Source organism: Schistocerca serialis, chromosome 8 (assembly GCF_023864345.2).
Source record: "Schistocerca serialis cubense isolate TAMUIC-IGC-003099 chromosome 8, iqSchSeri2.2, whole genome shotgun sequence".
NCBI lineage: Eukaryota > Metazoa > Arthropoda > Insecta > Orthoptera > Acrididae > Schistocerca > Schistocerca serialis.
Window position 1 is genome coordinate 324436142 of NC_064645.1, and position 16162 is coordinate 324452303.

General features: G+C 42.6%; 1 protein-coding gene across 1 annotated transcript in view; it reads left to right on the forward strand.

Moving 5' to 3' along the window:
* Nucleotides 1–16162, forward strand: part of LOC126416180 (ATP-dependent RNA helicase Ddx1) — a 75900-nt gene that overhangs the window by 34342 nt on the left and 25396 nt on the right. The window contains exon 6 of the mRNA XM_050083760.1: nt 650–826. Within this exon, the coding sequence (XP_049939717.1) occupies nt 650–826 (177 nt within the window). The remainder of the gene's footprint in view (nt 1–649; nt 827–16162) is intronic.

Below are 16162 nucleotides of genomic sequence, written 5' to 3' on the forward strand. Positions count from 1 at the left end.
AGTTCTGCACATCTGTTCGACGTCCCTTCTTGAAAACGGGGATGACCTGTGCTCTTTTCCAATCCTTTGGAACGCTACGCTCTTCTAGAGACCTACGGTACACCGCTGCAAGAAGGGGGGCAAGTTCCTTCGCGTACTCTGTGTGAAATCGAACTGGTATCCCATCAGGTCCAGTGGCCTTTACTCTTTTGAGCGATTTTAATTGTTTCTCTATCCCTCTGTCGTCTATTTCGATATCTACCATTTTGTCATCTTTGCGACAATCTAGAGAAGGAACTACAGTGCAGTCTTCCTCTGTGAAACAGCTTTGGAAAAAGACATTTAGTATTTTGGCCCTTAGTCTGTCATCCTCTGTTTCAGTACCATTTTGGTCACAGAGTGTCTGGACATTTTGTTTTGATCCACCTACTGCTTTGACATAAGACCAAAATTTCTTAGGATTTTTTCAATTTTCCCTTTCAGTGCAACATTTTCGCAAATATTCTCATTTAAAGAAGTCTGTAGTGTTTTATTTATATTTGAAATAGTGGTGTGACACATTCACTCTAGATCTGTATGATTTGAGATGAAATTGTGCAGTTCATCTGTTGATGTAACTAAGGTAGTGTTGAAAGTATAAACTACTAATCCATTTTAATGTTATATACAGAATGCAGAGATGTCATTCAATTTTGGGACACAACCTTTCAAACATCCACCAAATGATGGATATTTGGCCATTTGTGAAGCTCCTAAAGAATATGTAAAGCAAAATGAAACTGGAACTGGCGCTGCTTCATCACAGAGCAAGTCAGTGAAGAATGCTCCACAGGCAATTGTTATAGAGGCAAGTGGTCTGCTATTAAAATTAATAAGAATATTTGAGTAATATGCAGTGTAAGTAGGACTTATTATTGCTGAAGAAATAAGTTTGATTTTCTGTATGCATCATTTATTTTGCCATCAGATGTCATGAAGAATATTGCAAGTGCAAGGTAAATATTGTATAGGATATTATGTGCATTTCTTTGAAAGCTAGAAACTGTAATGACACTAGACAGCATTTTGCTTACAGTATTTTTGATGTAGGGCTGGGTGGGGTAGTTTGAAATGATTTACTAGCTTCCTAAATTGAAATGAGTTATTTTTGTAATTTTTAGATGTAGTAGGCCTGAAATACAAACTCTGCTCTCCGATTATTAATCTGTTGATTCTAACTGTCACTTGTTTACTTTTACCATATGTCTTCACATTTATCCCAGGTAAGGAGTGAATGGAAACAGCAATCTCAGAAGTGTGGCATGTATATGGATTTGCCAGCAGGAGTAACTGTAAGCCAACACTTGCAAGAGTTTGACCAATGTGTATGTTGCTAAGAAATGACACACCTGCTCTGTAGTACTCGTCAAACACCTGACTAGATGAAATCTTGATTCAACACCAACCTCTACTAAATCAGTCCTCAGACAGCTGCAATAAGATTTTATTAAACATTGACTGTAGATCAAATGAGATTCTTCATTTATACAACAAAAAGACTGTTCCACACTCAGCTTTCACCCAAAGTTTTCTTCAGAAAAGAAAGGAAAACAAATCCATCCACATAAGCAGGTACACCTCATTCATACATGATCACTATCTATGCTTGATCTAGCCAGGCTGCAACTCTTGCATTGTTTCAATGTGGTAGTGGGGGCTGGGAAGACGGAGGCAGGGACTAAGATGTGGCTGGGCAAGACTTACAGGTGACAGCCCCTGCCCCTAGTCCCTGCATGATCCACCAGACAGTGCTCTTTTCTCCCACCATCCATACCCCACTCTCAAGTGCCTGCTTTCTTTCAGTGCAAGAGCTGCAATCGAGTCAGAGTGCTGGGGTAGTTTTAACGTGTGGGTGAGGTGTGCTGTTTTGTTTCCATTGTCCCTATCTGCAACTCAACATGTCACATTTACAGTCAATGACGGTCTATCCTTTCATAATTGTTGATATTCCAATCTGGACATCCATTGTTTGTTCATTTATATATTACACTAGTATGGTTTTTCCCATTGGTCAAATTGTTTTTTTTTTTTTTTTTTTTTTTAAATTCTTACCAATAAAATACCGGAAAACTTTGCATCCTCTCACACTGTGCTAAGACTTCTGAAGAGTTTCCTGAATGAGTATATCAATATTTACAGTTAATTTATCAAAAAACAAAGATGATGTGACTTACCAAACGAAAGCGCTGGCAGGTCGAAAGACACACAAACAAACACAAACATACACACAAAATTCAAGCTTTCGCAACAAACTGTTGCCTCATCAGGAAAGAGGGAAGGAGAGGGAAAGACGAAAGGATGTGGGTTTTAAGGGAGAGGGTAAGGAGTCATTCCAATCCCGGGAGCGGAAAGACTTACCTTAGGGGGAAAAAAAGGACGGGTACACACACACACACACACACACACACACACACACACACACACACACACACACACACACACACACATATCCATCCACACATATACAGACACAAGCAGACATATTTGAAGACAAAGAGTTTGGGCAGAGATGTCAGTCGAGGCGGAAGTGCAGAGGCAAAGATGTTGTTGAATGACAGATGAGGTATGAGTGGCGGCAACTTGAAATTAGCGGAGATTGAGGCCTGGTGGGTAACGGGAAGAGAGGATATATTGAAGAGCAAGTTCCCATCTCCGGAGTTCGGATAGGTTGGTGTTGGTGGGAAGTATCCAGATAACCCGGACGGTGTAACACTGGGCCAAGATGTGCTGGCCGTGCACCAAGGCTTGTTTAGCCACAGGGTGATCCTCATTACCAACAAACACTGTCTGCCTGTGTCCATTCATGCGAATGGACAGTTTATTGCTGGTCATTCCCACATAGAATGCATCACAGTGTAGGCAGGTCAGTTGGTAAATCACGTGGCTCTGCCTTTGATCATGTACACCTTCCGGGTTACAGGACTGGAGTAGGTGGTGGTGGGAGGGTGCATGGGACAGGTTTTACACCGGGGGCGGTTACAAGGATAGGAGCCAGAGGGTAGGGAAGGTGGTTTGGGGATTTCATAGGGATGAACTAACAGGTTACGAAGGTTAGGTGGATGGCGGAAAGACACTCTTGGTGGAATGGGGAGGATTTCATGAAGGATGGATCTCATATCAGGGCAGGATTTGAGGAAGTCGTATCCCTGCTGGAGAGCCACATTCAGAGTCTGGTCCAGTCCCGGAAAGTATCCTGTCACAAGTGGGGCACTTTTGTGGTTCTTCTGTGAGAGGTTCTGGGTTTGAGGGGATGAGGAAGTGGCTCTGGTTATTTGCTTCTGTACCAGGTCGGGAGGGTAGTTCCGGGATGCGAAAGCTGTTTTCAGGTTGTTAGTGTAATGGTTCAGGAATTCCGGACTGGAGCAGATTCGTTTGCCACGAAGACCTAGGCTGTAGGGAAGGGACCGTTTGATGTGGAATGGGTGGCAGCTGTCATAATGCAGGTACTGTTGCTTGTTGGTGGGTTTGATGTGGACGGACGTGTGAAGCTGGCCATTGAACAGATGGAGGTCCCACGCCACTTTCCTTGACGTTGACCTGCATCTGTCCAATGGCCAGCTTCACACGTCCGTCCACATCAAACCCACCAACAAGCAACAGTACCTGCATTATGACAGCTGCCACCCATTCCACATCAAACGGTCCTTTCCCTACAGCCTAGGTCTTCGTGGCAAACGAATCTGCTCCAGTCCGGAATCCCTGAACCATTACACTAACAACCTGAAAACAGCTTTCGCATCCCGTAACTACCCTCCCGACCTGGTACAGAAGCAAATAACCAGAGCCACTTCCTCATCCCCTCAAACCCAGAACCTCCCACAGAAGAACCACAAAAGTGCCCCACTTGTGACAGGATACTTTCCGGGACTGGACCAGACTCTGAATGTGGCTCTCCAGCAGGGATACGACTTCCTCAAATCCTGCCCTGAAATGAGATCCATCCTTCATGAAATCCTCCCCACTCCACCAATAGTGTCTTTCCACCGTCCACCTAACCTTCGTAACCTGTTAGTTCATCCCTATGAAATCCCCAAACCACCTTCCCTACCCTCTGGCTCCTATCCTTGTAACCGCCCCCGATGTAATACCTGTCCCATGCACCCTTCCACCACCACCACCTACTCCAGTCCTGTAACCCGGAAGATGTACATGATCAAAGGCAGAGCCACGTGATTTATCAACTGACCTGCCTACACTGTGATGCATTCTATGTGGGAATGACCAGCAATAAACTGTCCATTCGCATGAATGGACACAGGCAGACAGTGTTTGTTGGTAATGAGGATCACCCTGTGGCTAAACAAGCCTTGGTGCACGGCCAGCACATCTTGGCCCAGTGTTACACCGTCCGGGTTATCTGGATACTTCCCACCAACACCAACCTATCCGAACTCCGGAGATGGGAACTTGCTCTTCAATATATCCTCTCTTCCCGTTACCCACCAGGCCTCAATCTCCGCTAATTTCAAGTTGCCGCCACTCATACCTCACCTGTCATTCAACAACATCTTTGTCTCTGCATTTCCGCCTTGACTGACATCTCTGCCCAAACTCTTTCTCTTTAAATATGTCTGCTTGTGTCTGTATATGTGTGGATGGATATGTGTGTGTGTGTGTGTGTGTGTGTGTGTGTGCGCGCGCGCGCGAGTGTATACCCGTCCTTTTTTCCCCCTAAGGCAAGTCTTTCCGCTCCCGGGATTGGAATGACTCCTTACCCTCTCCCTTAAAACCCACATCCTTTCGTCTTTCCTTCTCCTTCCCTCTTTCCTGATGAGGCAACAGTTTGTTGCGAAAGCTTGAATTTTGTGTGTATGTTTGTGTTTGTTTGTGTGTCTTTCGACCTGCCAGCGCTTTCGTTTGGTAAGTCACATCATCTTTGTTTTTTGATAAATTTTTCCCACGTGGAATGTTTCCCTCTATTATATTAATATTTACAGTTACCTCAGTGACCATGTAATAATTCCAAAATGAGAAAATTTTGAAAGGAATCAGTTAAAAATAAGTAACATTTGGAAGGAATTCAATAACATCATTAAAACTGAGGTGGTAGATAACATACTCATTGTGAGTACCCATAAACAGAACACACAAACACTAAATCAAATCTTAGCCAAGCTTAGCCAAATATTTTTAACGGGGCCAAACACAAATTTGTCAGAAGGCTGTGTCTGTCAGGTAAATAATTGTGAAATCACACTGAATGTTGTTTTGTACAACCATATCCACTAATTGTAGACTAACAAGTCTAGGACGGAAATCGTAGCAGCGCTTTTGTTATAACCCAAGAACACTGTAATTCATTGCTCGAACAGTACACAGACATGGAAGGCAATGTGCAATACAATTAATAATAAATAAGTGGCTGGTAGAGCCATGTGCTCTGGCCTATATATTCATCATTTTGAATAGGGGCGTAGCCGGCAGGCTGCGCACACAGCTGCTGTCATATTATCAGCTGGGTGGCCTCTAGTGGCTGAATCAAGCACAAACTTCATGCACAAACTGTGAAGTGACACATACATACAAAATTGGTAGTTACAGTTGACTGGGTAATTTGTGAATTGTATGACATTTTTATATGTGAAGGATATAAGTTGTAGTGAACCAGTGATAACATCCTCCCATTTGTTGAAGCAGCATAAAGTGTCCATGGGTAAGTATTACTCGAAGTCCATTGACTCTGAACTGCTCCATCCTTACATGTGATCAGCTGTGTCAAGTAAATGTTATCTACAGCAAAGTAGACCAAATCAATTGTTGATTCCCTGAATGATCCAGCAGAGACCCTATTCAGTGGCTTTCCCTCTTCTCCAAGATCTCTGGCCCTAGTTGGGTCTTTGCCAAACCCAGACTCACCACAATTCTAGACAAAACATAATTTCTCATTATCTATTAGTCTACATATTTAATCAGTTCGTTGTAGAAGGTATGAACTATAGATGTCTATCTAGCATCCTTTTGGGACTTGCAAAGGCATTCAGGTTTCTTCAAAGAAATGCAGGGATTGCGCTTCATAAAAGGCTTGATAACAATCCTCACTAGGGTAACCATGCTTAAATTTTGTTTCAGTGAACTCTGTTTAACATATAGTTGTACCAATGACTTAAGTTCCTTTTTGTCATATGGATATCCCATTCCTACATGAGCAAAACGTGTTTCTGGCAATGTAATTTCCTTTGTGCAGTTTATTGATGCTATTTTGCCGTGATGGTTTATCATTTAGATCGTAAGTTAAGATTTCACCTAAATATTTAAATTTATCAACGATTTTGATCTCTCTATCTCCTATTGTAATTTTGTTTGCAAGTGGTGGGTCAGTTAGCATAATCTGAGGCCAGTTTTCTGTGCTGTTTCTTGTTGTGATTTAACTTGTTGCCTGGTTTCTTGAACGTTGTTGGATAGAAGAGAAAGATCATCAGCTAATCCCAAGCAGTTCAAACTTACTTACTTTTAGCACTTCCAGTTCATATGTTCTTTGGGTTATCCTAGTACCATTCTCTCGTTATGTATTCCAGGACACAGTTGAACAGTAATGATGATAGTCACCTTATATTAAGCTTGTTTTTATAAGCAGTTGTTCAGAAATTTCTTCTGTAAATGTAACTTTCGATTTGCTGTTGGTTAGAGTAAGTCCTATTAATTTAGTTAGTTTTGGTTGGAGTCTTACATTCCGTAAAATTTTTAGTACTGGCGGTCTATGGAGGCAACCATATGCCTTCTTAAAATCTACAAATGTTATTGCAAGCAGTTTGTTCCATTTCATGTAGTATGCCATAATCATTTTTAAAGTAATGATCTGCTCCGCACAGCTGCTTCATGGTTTGAGACCTCCCTGTTGTAGTTGTTCCTTGACTGTTCCTTGATTGTTGCGTATACAATCTCGGATAAAATGTTGTGTGTGCAGCCTAGGAGTGAGAGATTCCTCTGTAGTTGTCTGGATTGCTTATCCACCACCTTGTGTAGTGTGCATATGATGGTCGTGGTCCAGTGTTCAGGGAATTGTTCTGCTATCCAAATTTTTGTGAGAGCATTGTGTAGTGAGGTCCTGACTATGTGTCTTAAATATTTCCACATTTCAACAAAAACCTGATCTTCTCCACATGCCTTATGGCTTTTTTTGTCCTTTGAGGACACACTCTACCTTTTGGAAAGTTGGGGGTCTAATTTGTTAGGTTCAGTTTTGATTGCGGTATTTACGTCAATTTGTAAGAGTTCTTTGGGTTATTCACAATTCAGAAGTTTATTAAATGCTTTTGCCATTATTTCAGCATTTTCTTTGTCAGTGTGTGCCGGTCTCTCATCTTCATTTTTCAGTATTAGTGTCAGCAGCCCATACTGTTGTAGTTGTTTCCCAAAGATAGTTATTGGAATTGGTTTTGTGGTACTTATCTTTTACAGAGTTTATTATGTCTTTATGGAATTCTCTCTCAATTCCCCTAACGTTTTGTGTGAATTTTTTCTTTTCATTTTTGAGGTTGATGCATTTTCTTTTGTTTTGCTTGTTTGAAACTTTAACCATGTCTGGTCTCTTTCTTCCTGGAAATTCACATTCCTGAGTCCACCATGCATGTTTTCTTCTTGGATTTAAGGGAGCTAGATTATTTGATTGTTTCTTGAGACTTGGTACCAGTTCTTCTGGATCATCTGTTACTTTAATGGTTTGTGTTGTGTGTTGGTATTTGTCATTTTTAATTATCTAATGTGGGTCATGCCTTCTCCTTGTTCTGTTGCTTTCTCATTATTTTTCTTTGAGTGAATTTGATTTTAATTTTAACTAAGCAGTGGTCTAAGCCTATGTCTACTACTCTCAGTACGTTAACATTGTATATTTTGTTATGAAAATTTTTGTCTATACAGACACGGTCTAGCTGCCACTCTCCCTTCCTCCAATCTGGGTGTTTCCATGTTTTAAGTTATTTGGCTTCCTCTTGAAGCATGTTGTTCTATAAGACTTTGACCATTCTTCTTTGTAAAGTTATGTGGACTCCATTCTCCTTACTTTTCCCAGCTTGGCGTCGAAGTCTCCCGATAAGACGTCTATATTCCTTGTACTTATTCTGTTTACAGTTTGTTTGAGAAGATCCCAAAATTGCGGCATGAGCATTTATAATAGTGTAGGTTTTGTTCATTGTTTTAAAAGTCAGAGTTGCAATTCTTGGTAATATTACTCAAAAATCCATTATTAAATCTATTATTTTTACATTCACTATAAATCCTGTTCCAAATTGGGCTGTCGCTTCATAACCCTGTCTTCGTTTTCCCATAATAAATTCTATGAATGGGTCCTCTATCATGTTTCTTATTTCTTGGAACCTCCTTATTAAAATTTTTTGCTCATTTAATTCATCTGGGAAATTCCGGTCTTAAGTAGGGAGTTGATGTTGCTTGTTGGTACGAGGGTGGTTTGAAAGGTTCTCAGAATCACCACAAGAGGTCAGCGCTAGCACAACGTATTGATTGGACTGTTCCCTGTCAGTGCCTTGGAAGAGAGCTGTGGTGGTGATGTGGCTCTGTTGTTGTTCACGTGTAGTGGTTTGCAAAGATGGAAAAAATAGAGATTCAAGCAGTGACTAAGTACTTCATAAAGAAAGGTATGAAAGCAAAGGACATTCATGCTGATTTCCAGAATATGCTGGGCGGACTCTGCTCCTTCGTGTTCAACCATTGCCAAGTGGACAAATTAATTTAAATTTGGTCGGGAGAGCTTAGATGATGATTTGCACAGTAGTTGGCCAAGATGTGTTACTACTCCAGAAATCATTGCAAAAGAGCCAAAAAAGGTCATATAAGATAGCCGATTGAAAGTGCGTGAAATTGCTCACACTTGCCAGATGTCATCTGAAATGGTATATCACATTTTAACTGAATAATTAGAAATGAAAAAATTTTCTGCAAGATGGGTGCCACGACTCTTGATGCTGGATCAAAAATGTTTGAGAATGGACATATTGGAACAATGTTTGGCCCGTTTTGATTTTTTGCACCAGTTTGTGACCACAGATGAAGCTTGGATGCAATACTATACCCCCGAGACAAAACAACACTGAAAACATGCTGATTCTCTGCCACCAAAGAAAGCACAGACAATTCCATCAGCAGAAAATGTCATGGTACCAGCGTTCTGGGATGCGAAGGGGATTCTGTTTGTAGATTATCTCCCCACTGGGCAAGCAATTATTGGAGAATATTATGCTAACCTCCTGGACAAATTGCAATGAAAGATATGCGAAAAAAGGCCAGATTTAGCAAGGCAGAAAGTCATCTTCCATCAAGACAATGCGTGTCCGCACACATGTGCTGTCGCCATGGCAAAATTACATGAACTAAGGTATGAATTGTTGCCACACCTGCATTATTCACCTGATATGGCTTAATCGACTTCCATCTCTCTCCAAAACTGAACATCTTTCTTGGTGGATGAAGATTCAGTTCAAACAAAGAATTGATAGCCGGAGTTGAAAACTATTTTGCATGTCTGGATGAAACTCATTTTCGAGATGGGATCAAGGCACTGGAACATCCTTGGATCAAGTGCATTAATCTACATTGAAAAATAAAAAAAGTTTCAGTGATGTAAGTACTTTCTTTCTATTCCATTCTGAGAACTTTTCAAACCACCCTCGTATATAATTTAATTTCTTATGTTGACTCTTTCTTATGTGTGTCAGTTAGCATTTGGATGATTGCAAATGCTCTGATTCATTGCTGTCTTGGCTACCCACCAAGTCCAATCTAGCCCTTACCTTCCTTTTTGGACAGTATGATGGAATTTTTTCCCTAAGAGACCTTTCCATAATTAACTTTCAAAGGTAATTAACCTTAGCTGGTGCAAGCTCCAATTTACAACCGTGGTTGTTAACTGCAGTGGGTGTTTGGTCTGTGGGAGCAATTTAATTTCACTAAAGTCCGCCAGTAAGCTGGTTAGGACCCCCCCCCCCCCCCCTCCCCCTCCCAATCAGCCACTTCGAATATGCCACATCACACATCACCTTTCCTCTTGTTACAACAGCATAGTATGTTTGTTAGGTCTAATGAACAGAATGCGATAGCACAATTTCTGAAGTTGAAAGTTACACTACTTGATTCAGACTGACAGACCTTGAGTGAAGCATCATTTGGTACCAAGTCTAGGGGACTCGATGATGACGGTCATCCATGGAGGCCAAATGCAGCAGTAAGCATAGGGTCCTTGAGGAAGGACGTAGTCTGTGAAGCTGCAGTTAGTGATAGTTGCTTGAGGCCTCGGTCGAAAGTGAGCAATTGGTGCTCGAGGATGGACGTGGTTTATGGAAGCCCCATTGTCCATGGATGCTGCAGTGAGAGCCTCCTTGTTGACTAAGAACTGCGAGTAGTGAGCTGCTAGGTGCAGGCAGATCAGAGCATGTACTGGTTGCAGAGGTGACGTACACTACCTGGTGGGAATATCGAAGGAGGCACATGGCTTGTGAACGCATGGTAGTGCTACTACGGCAGCACCTGTTCTTATGCCAGTGGCGGGAGGCTGGTGCCAGGTGCTGTTGTGGCTGCTGGAGGTTCAGTTGTAAACAGTCTGGCATGTTTCTGCTGACGAGTAATTGTGTTCCATCTCCGGAGGAAAGAGCTTTAAGCAAGCTGAAGTTGCAGCAGCCCATGATACACGACTCTGTGATTGGTGATGATGTTATAAGGCGGTATCCAGAAGATTCAGCATTCCTTTGCCTCTGAGGGGAGAGAGCATAGCCATTACTGAGATCATGCAACGTGCAAAGGAAGGAAGTGCTCCAGGGTCGAGGAGATAGTCTGTGGCATGGATGCTCGAGACAGTAGTTTGGACCTAGAAAGTGTTGGCTGAAGACAGGCGGCTTCAGTACAACTGTTGAAGATGGGTTTGGCTCAAACTAGGACTTGTAAGAGTGAACCCTGAAAAAGGCACATTCAGTGTCACTGTCTGGGAAGGACGATTTGGCTGGTGATGATGGCGACTTAAGCCGCACCCAGCATGGTCTGGGCTTTCTTCAGAGGTTCCAGGGATGCTGAATCAGAGCCTGAGGGAAGTTCAACTGGTGGCCATAGAAAGGCATGCACACAAGGAATGGCTGTAGCTTTATGTGATGCAGAGGGCCCTGGCTGCGAGTTGTGCAATCAGAATGAGTGGTCTTGGAGAGGCGACCTGGCAGGGATGGTTCAGGGTTTGGATCATCTGAAGCCTTGTTGGTTATTGCAATGTCACTGTCTGAAAATAGTGTAGGAGAATTAGGCGTGTGGCCTTTCCAGGAGGGAGGATGATGGGTGAAGCATGTGAGGTCCCATATAATGGTGCAGAAGAGATGTGCAAATTATGGGTTTGTGAGCAGATACAACTGGAAGTGTGTGGGGTCTGCGGTGTGGAAAGGAGCAGTGTGTGCTGCAAGATGGTGAAGATGGCAGCTAAAGGAGTGAGGGGGGGGGTATGTGTGGCTCTGCCCACACAGCGTCAAAGGACCTCGTCCTTACTACTAGAGTTCGTGGCAGATGGATAGAGAGTTAAGGCCAACCGGTAGCCAAAGTACAGTGCAAAGCACAATACAGATTTTATCATGTGCAGATGAGTGTGGAAAACTGGAAGTCTGGTGCTTTGGACACCAGTTGCTTTCGGGACAAAATTCTGGAGGCAGTTATTGTAGTTGCCATTCATAGTATCGGAGACTGAAACAGAACAACACACTACAGTAGAAGTGCGAAGTGTAGTATAGAACAGTTGTATGTTCATCAAAGCTAATGAGCAAAATACAGTAGCAAGATTTCTTTAGAAGTGAATTGTTTACTTGGTCCAGGAAGATTGTCAGTCAGTAGAGCCGCACTCTGCAGAAAATGTAGGGTGCTCAAGGGTGGGAGTAGTCTTCTGAGCCTTGGTCAGCAGTAAGCGTTTAGTGCTCAAGGCTTTGATTGAGGAGGATCTGTCAGTTTGGCGAGGCACTGTCAGTGCTCAAGGCCTAGCTCGGCAAGGTGCTGTCGGTGTGCGAGGCCTAGCCCGGCAAGGTGCTGTTGGTGTACGGGGCCTAGCCCGGCGAGGTGCTGTTGGTGTACGGGGCCTAGCCCAGCGAGGAGCTGTCGGTGGGCGGGGCCTAGCCCGGCGGGGAGCTGTCGGTGGGCGGGGCCTAGCCCGGCGGGGAGCTGTCGGTGGGCGGGGCCCAGCCCGGCGGGGAGCTGTCGGTGGGCGGGGCCTAGCACGGCGGGGAGCTGTCGGTGGGCGGGGCATAGCCAGGCGGGGAGCTGTCGGTGGGCGGGGCCTAGCCCGGCGGGGAGCTGTCGGTGGGCGGGGCCTAGCCCGGCGGGGAGCTGTCGGTGGGCGGGGCCTAGCCCGGCGGGGAGCTGTCGGTGGGCGGGGCCTAGCCCGGCGGGGAGCTGTCGGTGGGCGGGGCCTAGCCCGGCGGGGAGCTGTCGGTGGGCGGGGCCTAGCCCGGCGGGGAGCTGTCGGTGGGCGGGGCCTAACCCGGCGGGGAGCTGTCGGTGGGCGGGGCCTAGCCCGGCAGGGAGCTGTCGGTGCGCGGGGCCTAGCCCGGCGGGGAGCTGTCGGTGCGCGAGTCCTTGCTCGACAGTGAGCAGTCAAGTGCCTGAAGATTGATGTTGTCGATTTATGCTGGAGGAGAGATTCCTTAGTAGTTCAGTGCGCACCTCAGAATGATGAGTTGCTAGCTGCAGCTGGCAAAATCCCAGAGCACATACTGGCTGCAGAGTGGTCAGACAACAACCTAAATACTTGCACATTTGGGGGGGGGGAGGGGGGGGATATTATGTGTCTGCTGGTCGTTTGGTTTTGAACAATGCGGTGATTATTGTTCATGTTTTATCTCCAGAGAAATTGTCACAAACAGGAAGTAGTTGCAGCAACCTATGGTATATGAGTGTATGATTGGTGGCTCTGCTGTAAGGCAGTATGTGGGAGATACAGTGTAGATATTGTGTGATTTTTAATGTGGTTAAAAAATTGGTATTGTTGACTACAGGACTCCAGCATTTCCAAGCCACTAATAATTGAAATAAGTGTCTCAACACCAAAATGGGAACAAATGTAGCAAGACTTTACAGACTAGCAGAGCATATACAGTATCCCTTAAAAATAATGTACAAATGGGTAGACTGATTTCATTTCAAAACATACAGCTCAAGAATGAATGTGTTTCATCAATATCTCAGAATTTTGCCAAAAAAAAAAAAAAAAATTCATTGAACTTGCTCAGGACCGCCTGTGAAAAAATTGAAAATTTTCATTTTCTTTTGATTTGTAAAAATGTTATAGTCCTATCCAAATGAGGATATTTGTGAAGATTTCTTAATGGAAGGGTAAATGAATACAATGTAATTAAAAATTTAAAAACAATGGAGATCTGAAGTCATTTTGAATGAAAACCTTGTGTCAAAACGGTCAGACATGGTTTGTAATGTTTTGCAGACTTAAAAATTGTGTTTCAGAAGTATGGATAGCCATAGGATGATGATATGTTAACTCAACAGTCAGCAGTGACATTAATGCTTTAACTTCTTAAATTATCCAAATGTTTCTTCATAAAAATGAGATAATCTGAAATGTTTTGAGCCTTTATAAAAAAAATTTCTCAAAAATCCTCATTCTGAATATTCTGAAAACTGCATGGGATACTCTTTGTCCATTGTACTTAAGGAAGGTGCAATCAGAATAGGCAACTTTTGGATTAGGCCTAATTACATTCAAGATCAAAAAGTATGAAATACAAGGTGCAGCTACATAACTTCCTGATTTCAGAACACAGTAAAACCTGTTTTATAAATCAGAATTGTTTTTAGTAATGTACAGTTTTGAAAATTGGAGGTAGGTGATGGCCCCCATTGCCCATACATTGAATAAGTGAATTTCTGGCATTTCTTGTGACTCTTACCAGCATCAGGTCTTTTAGGGTCCTTGGATGATTGTCATAAACATAGGATTTTAAAAAAAGAAAAAAAATATATACCAGGGGGCCAAATTGGGGGGACTGGGCTGGCCTCATCAAATCGCCTCGTATCGAGATGAGGTGCTTCAGGGAGTGTTCCCTGAAATGTGAACTGTTGCTCCATCCTGTTGGAACCAAATGTCCCCTAAGTCCAATTCATCAAGTTGTGAAAACAAAAATTCCACCAAAATGTTCACATATGGTTTGAATTCAATGTCATTGTTATCCCATTTTCTTCAAAAAACCAGGGCCAACACTCCTAGCTGAGGAAATTGCGCACTACACTGTGACTAGATGACTGTGGAGCCCTTTGATGCAATTCCTGGGAATTGGTTGTCATCTCAATAGAACTTGTTCTGTTTGACATATCCAGTCAAGTGAAAATGTGTTGTATCACTGAAAAAACAGTTCTTTCTTCAGAAATGTTTTTGAAAAGTGCCTCACGTGCTTTCTTCCGAGAATCGAAGTTTTGTTCAGAGTGTTCTTGCATAATCATCAACTTGTAAGGATGGTTTTTCATCTTGTCATAATCACGATTTGTCGGAATGTAGTGAGCCATGTAATAATTGATTTCTGGTCCAAGACGTGGTGCAATGGTGCTACATTGAAGTGACTTTGGAAGGCTTGCTGGATGCAATCACAGCATTGATTCGAAAAGTAGGCCGCGATGACAAACACATGGTCCTCACTGTTTTGACGCATGAGGTGACTGACCTGGAAGAGAACAGCATATCAGAACTGCACTGTCAAATGAGGCATCCTACCCTGCTACAACCACTAAAGCCTGAATGGTACGCATGTCAAACAAGGAAGTTATGTTGCCTCACCCGAGCAGTGGGTACACCACCTATGTGATACGATTTTCAAACTGGTGTAAAAAAAACTCCTAGTGCCTACATTACTAAAAAAAATTTTTTAAATCTGATTCATAAAATGGGTTTTATTACATGTTGAAATCATAAAGTTGTGTTGGTGCACCCTGTATTTTAAATAATTGCTGCCATTGAGTTAAAGTAGTGCAAAATTAGATTTCTAACAATTGTGAAGTGATTTTCACTTTTCTTAAACATAATCTTCTTGTCTGTTTCAGTAGTCCACATATCTAACCCTTTCACTTCTTTGCTCTCTCACTGACTTTGTATATGAAAATTTGAAACCACACACACACATCTAAAAAGAGAGCTGAAAACAGTATTGCCAACATGCTTAGATTACACTAGAGGTTAAATGCTACCAGGTGTACTGGTATGAAATGAGCGTTAAGATACAAATGTGTCGATAGGGAACATTTGTTGTGAACGAGCCTTAATTTTTTTTTTGTTTGGTTGGTATGACATCTGTCAAATATATTTAGTATACATCAAGTCATGGAACAAACATCATCATATGTTTTCGTCGTGTTAACAACGTTGAATTTTGTACCAGAAAGTGATGATTTGCGGAAAGCATTGATTTTTTGTTTTCATTTGAAAAAAAGTGCTGCAGAGTCCCATCGAATGCTTGTCGAGGCATATGGTGATCATACTCTATCGGAAGCAACATGCAAAAGATGGTTTCAATGGTTCAGAAATAATGATTTTGATGTAAGAAATGAAGAACGTGAAGACCACCAAAAAAGTTCGAAGACGCCGAATTGCAAGCAATATTGGATGAAGGTGATACTTTGAGTCAGAAGCAAATTGCAGCAATGCTAAATGTTGCACAACAAACAATTTCTGACCATTTGAAAGCTATGGGAAAGATCCAGAAGTGTGGAAAATGGGTGCCACATGAATTGAATGAGAGACAGATGGAAAACCGAAAAACCATTTGTCAATTTTTGCTTCAAAGACATGAAAGAAAATTAATTTTGCATCGAATTGTTACTGGCGATGAAAAATGGATTTATTTTAAGAATCCTAATCGGGAAAAATCATGGGTTAATCTTGGACAACCATCAACATCGACTGCAAAACAAGATCGATTCAGCAACAAGACAATGCTCTGTGTTTGGTGGGATCAGAAAGGTGTGGTGTATCATGAGCTTCTAAAACCTGGTGAAACTGTGAATACTAATCGCTACAGACAACAAATGATCAATTTGAACTATGCATTGATCGAAAAAAGACTAGAATGGGCCAGAAGACATTGCAAAGTAATTTTTTTACATGACAGTGCACCTGCACACAAAGGAAATCTGGTTCAGGATACAATCAAAACACTTGGCTGGGAGCTGG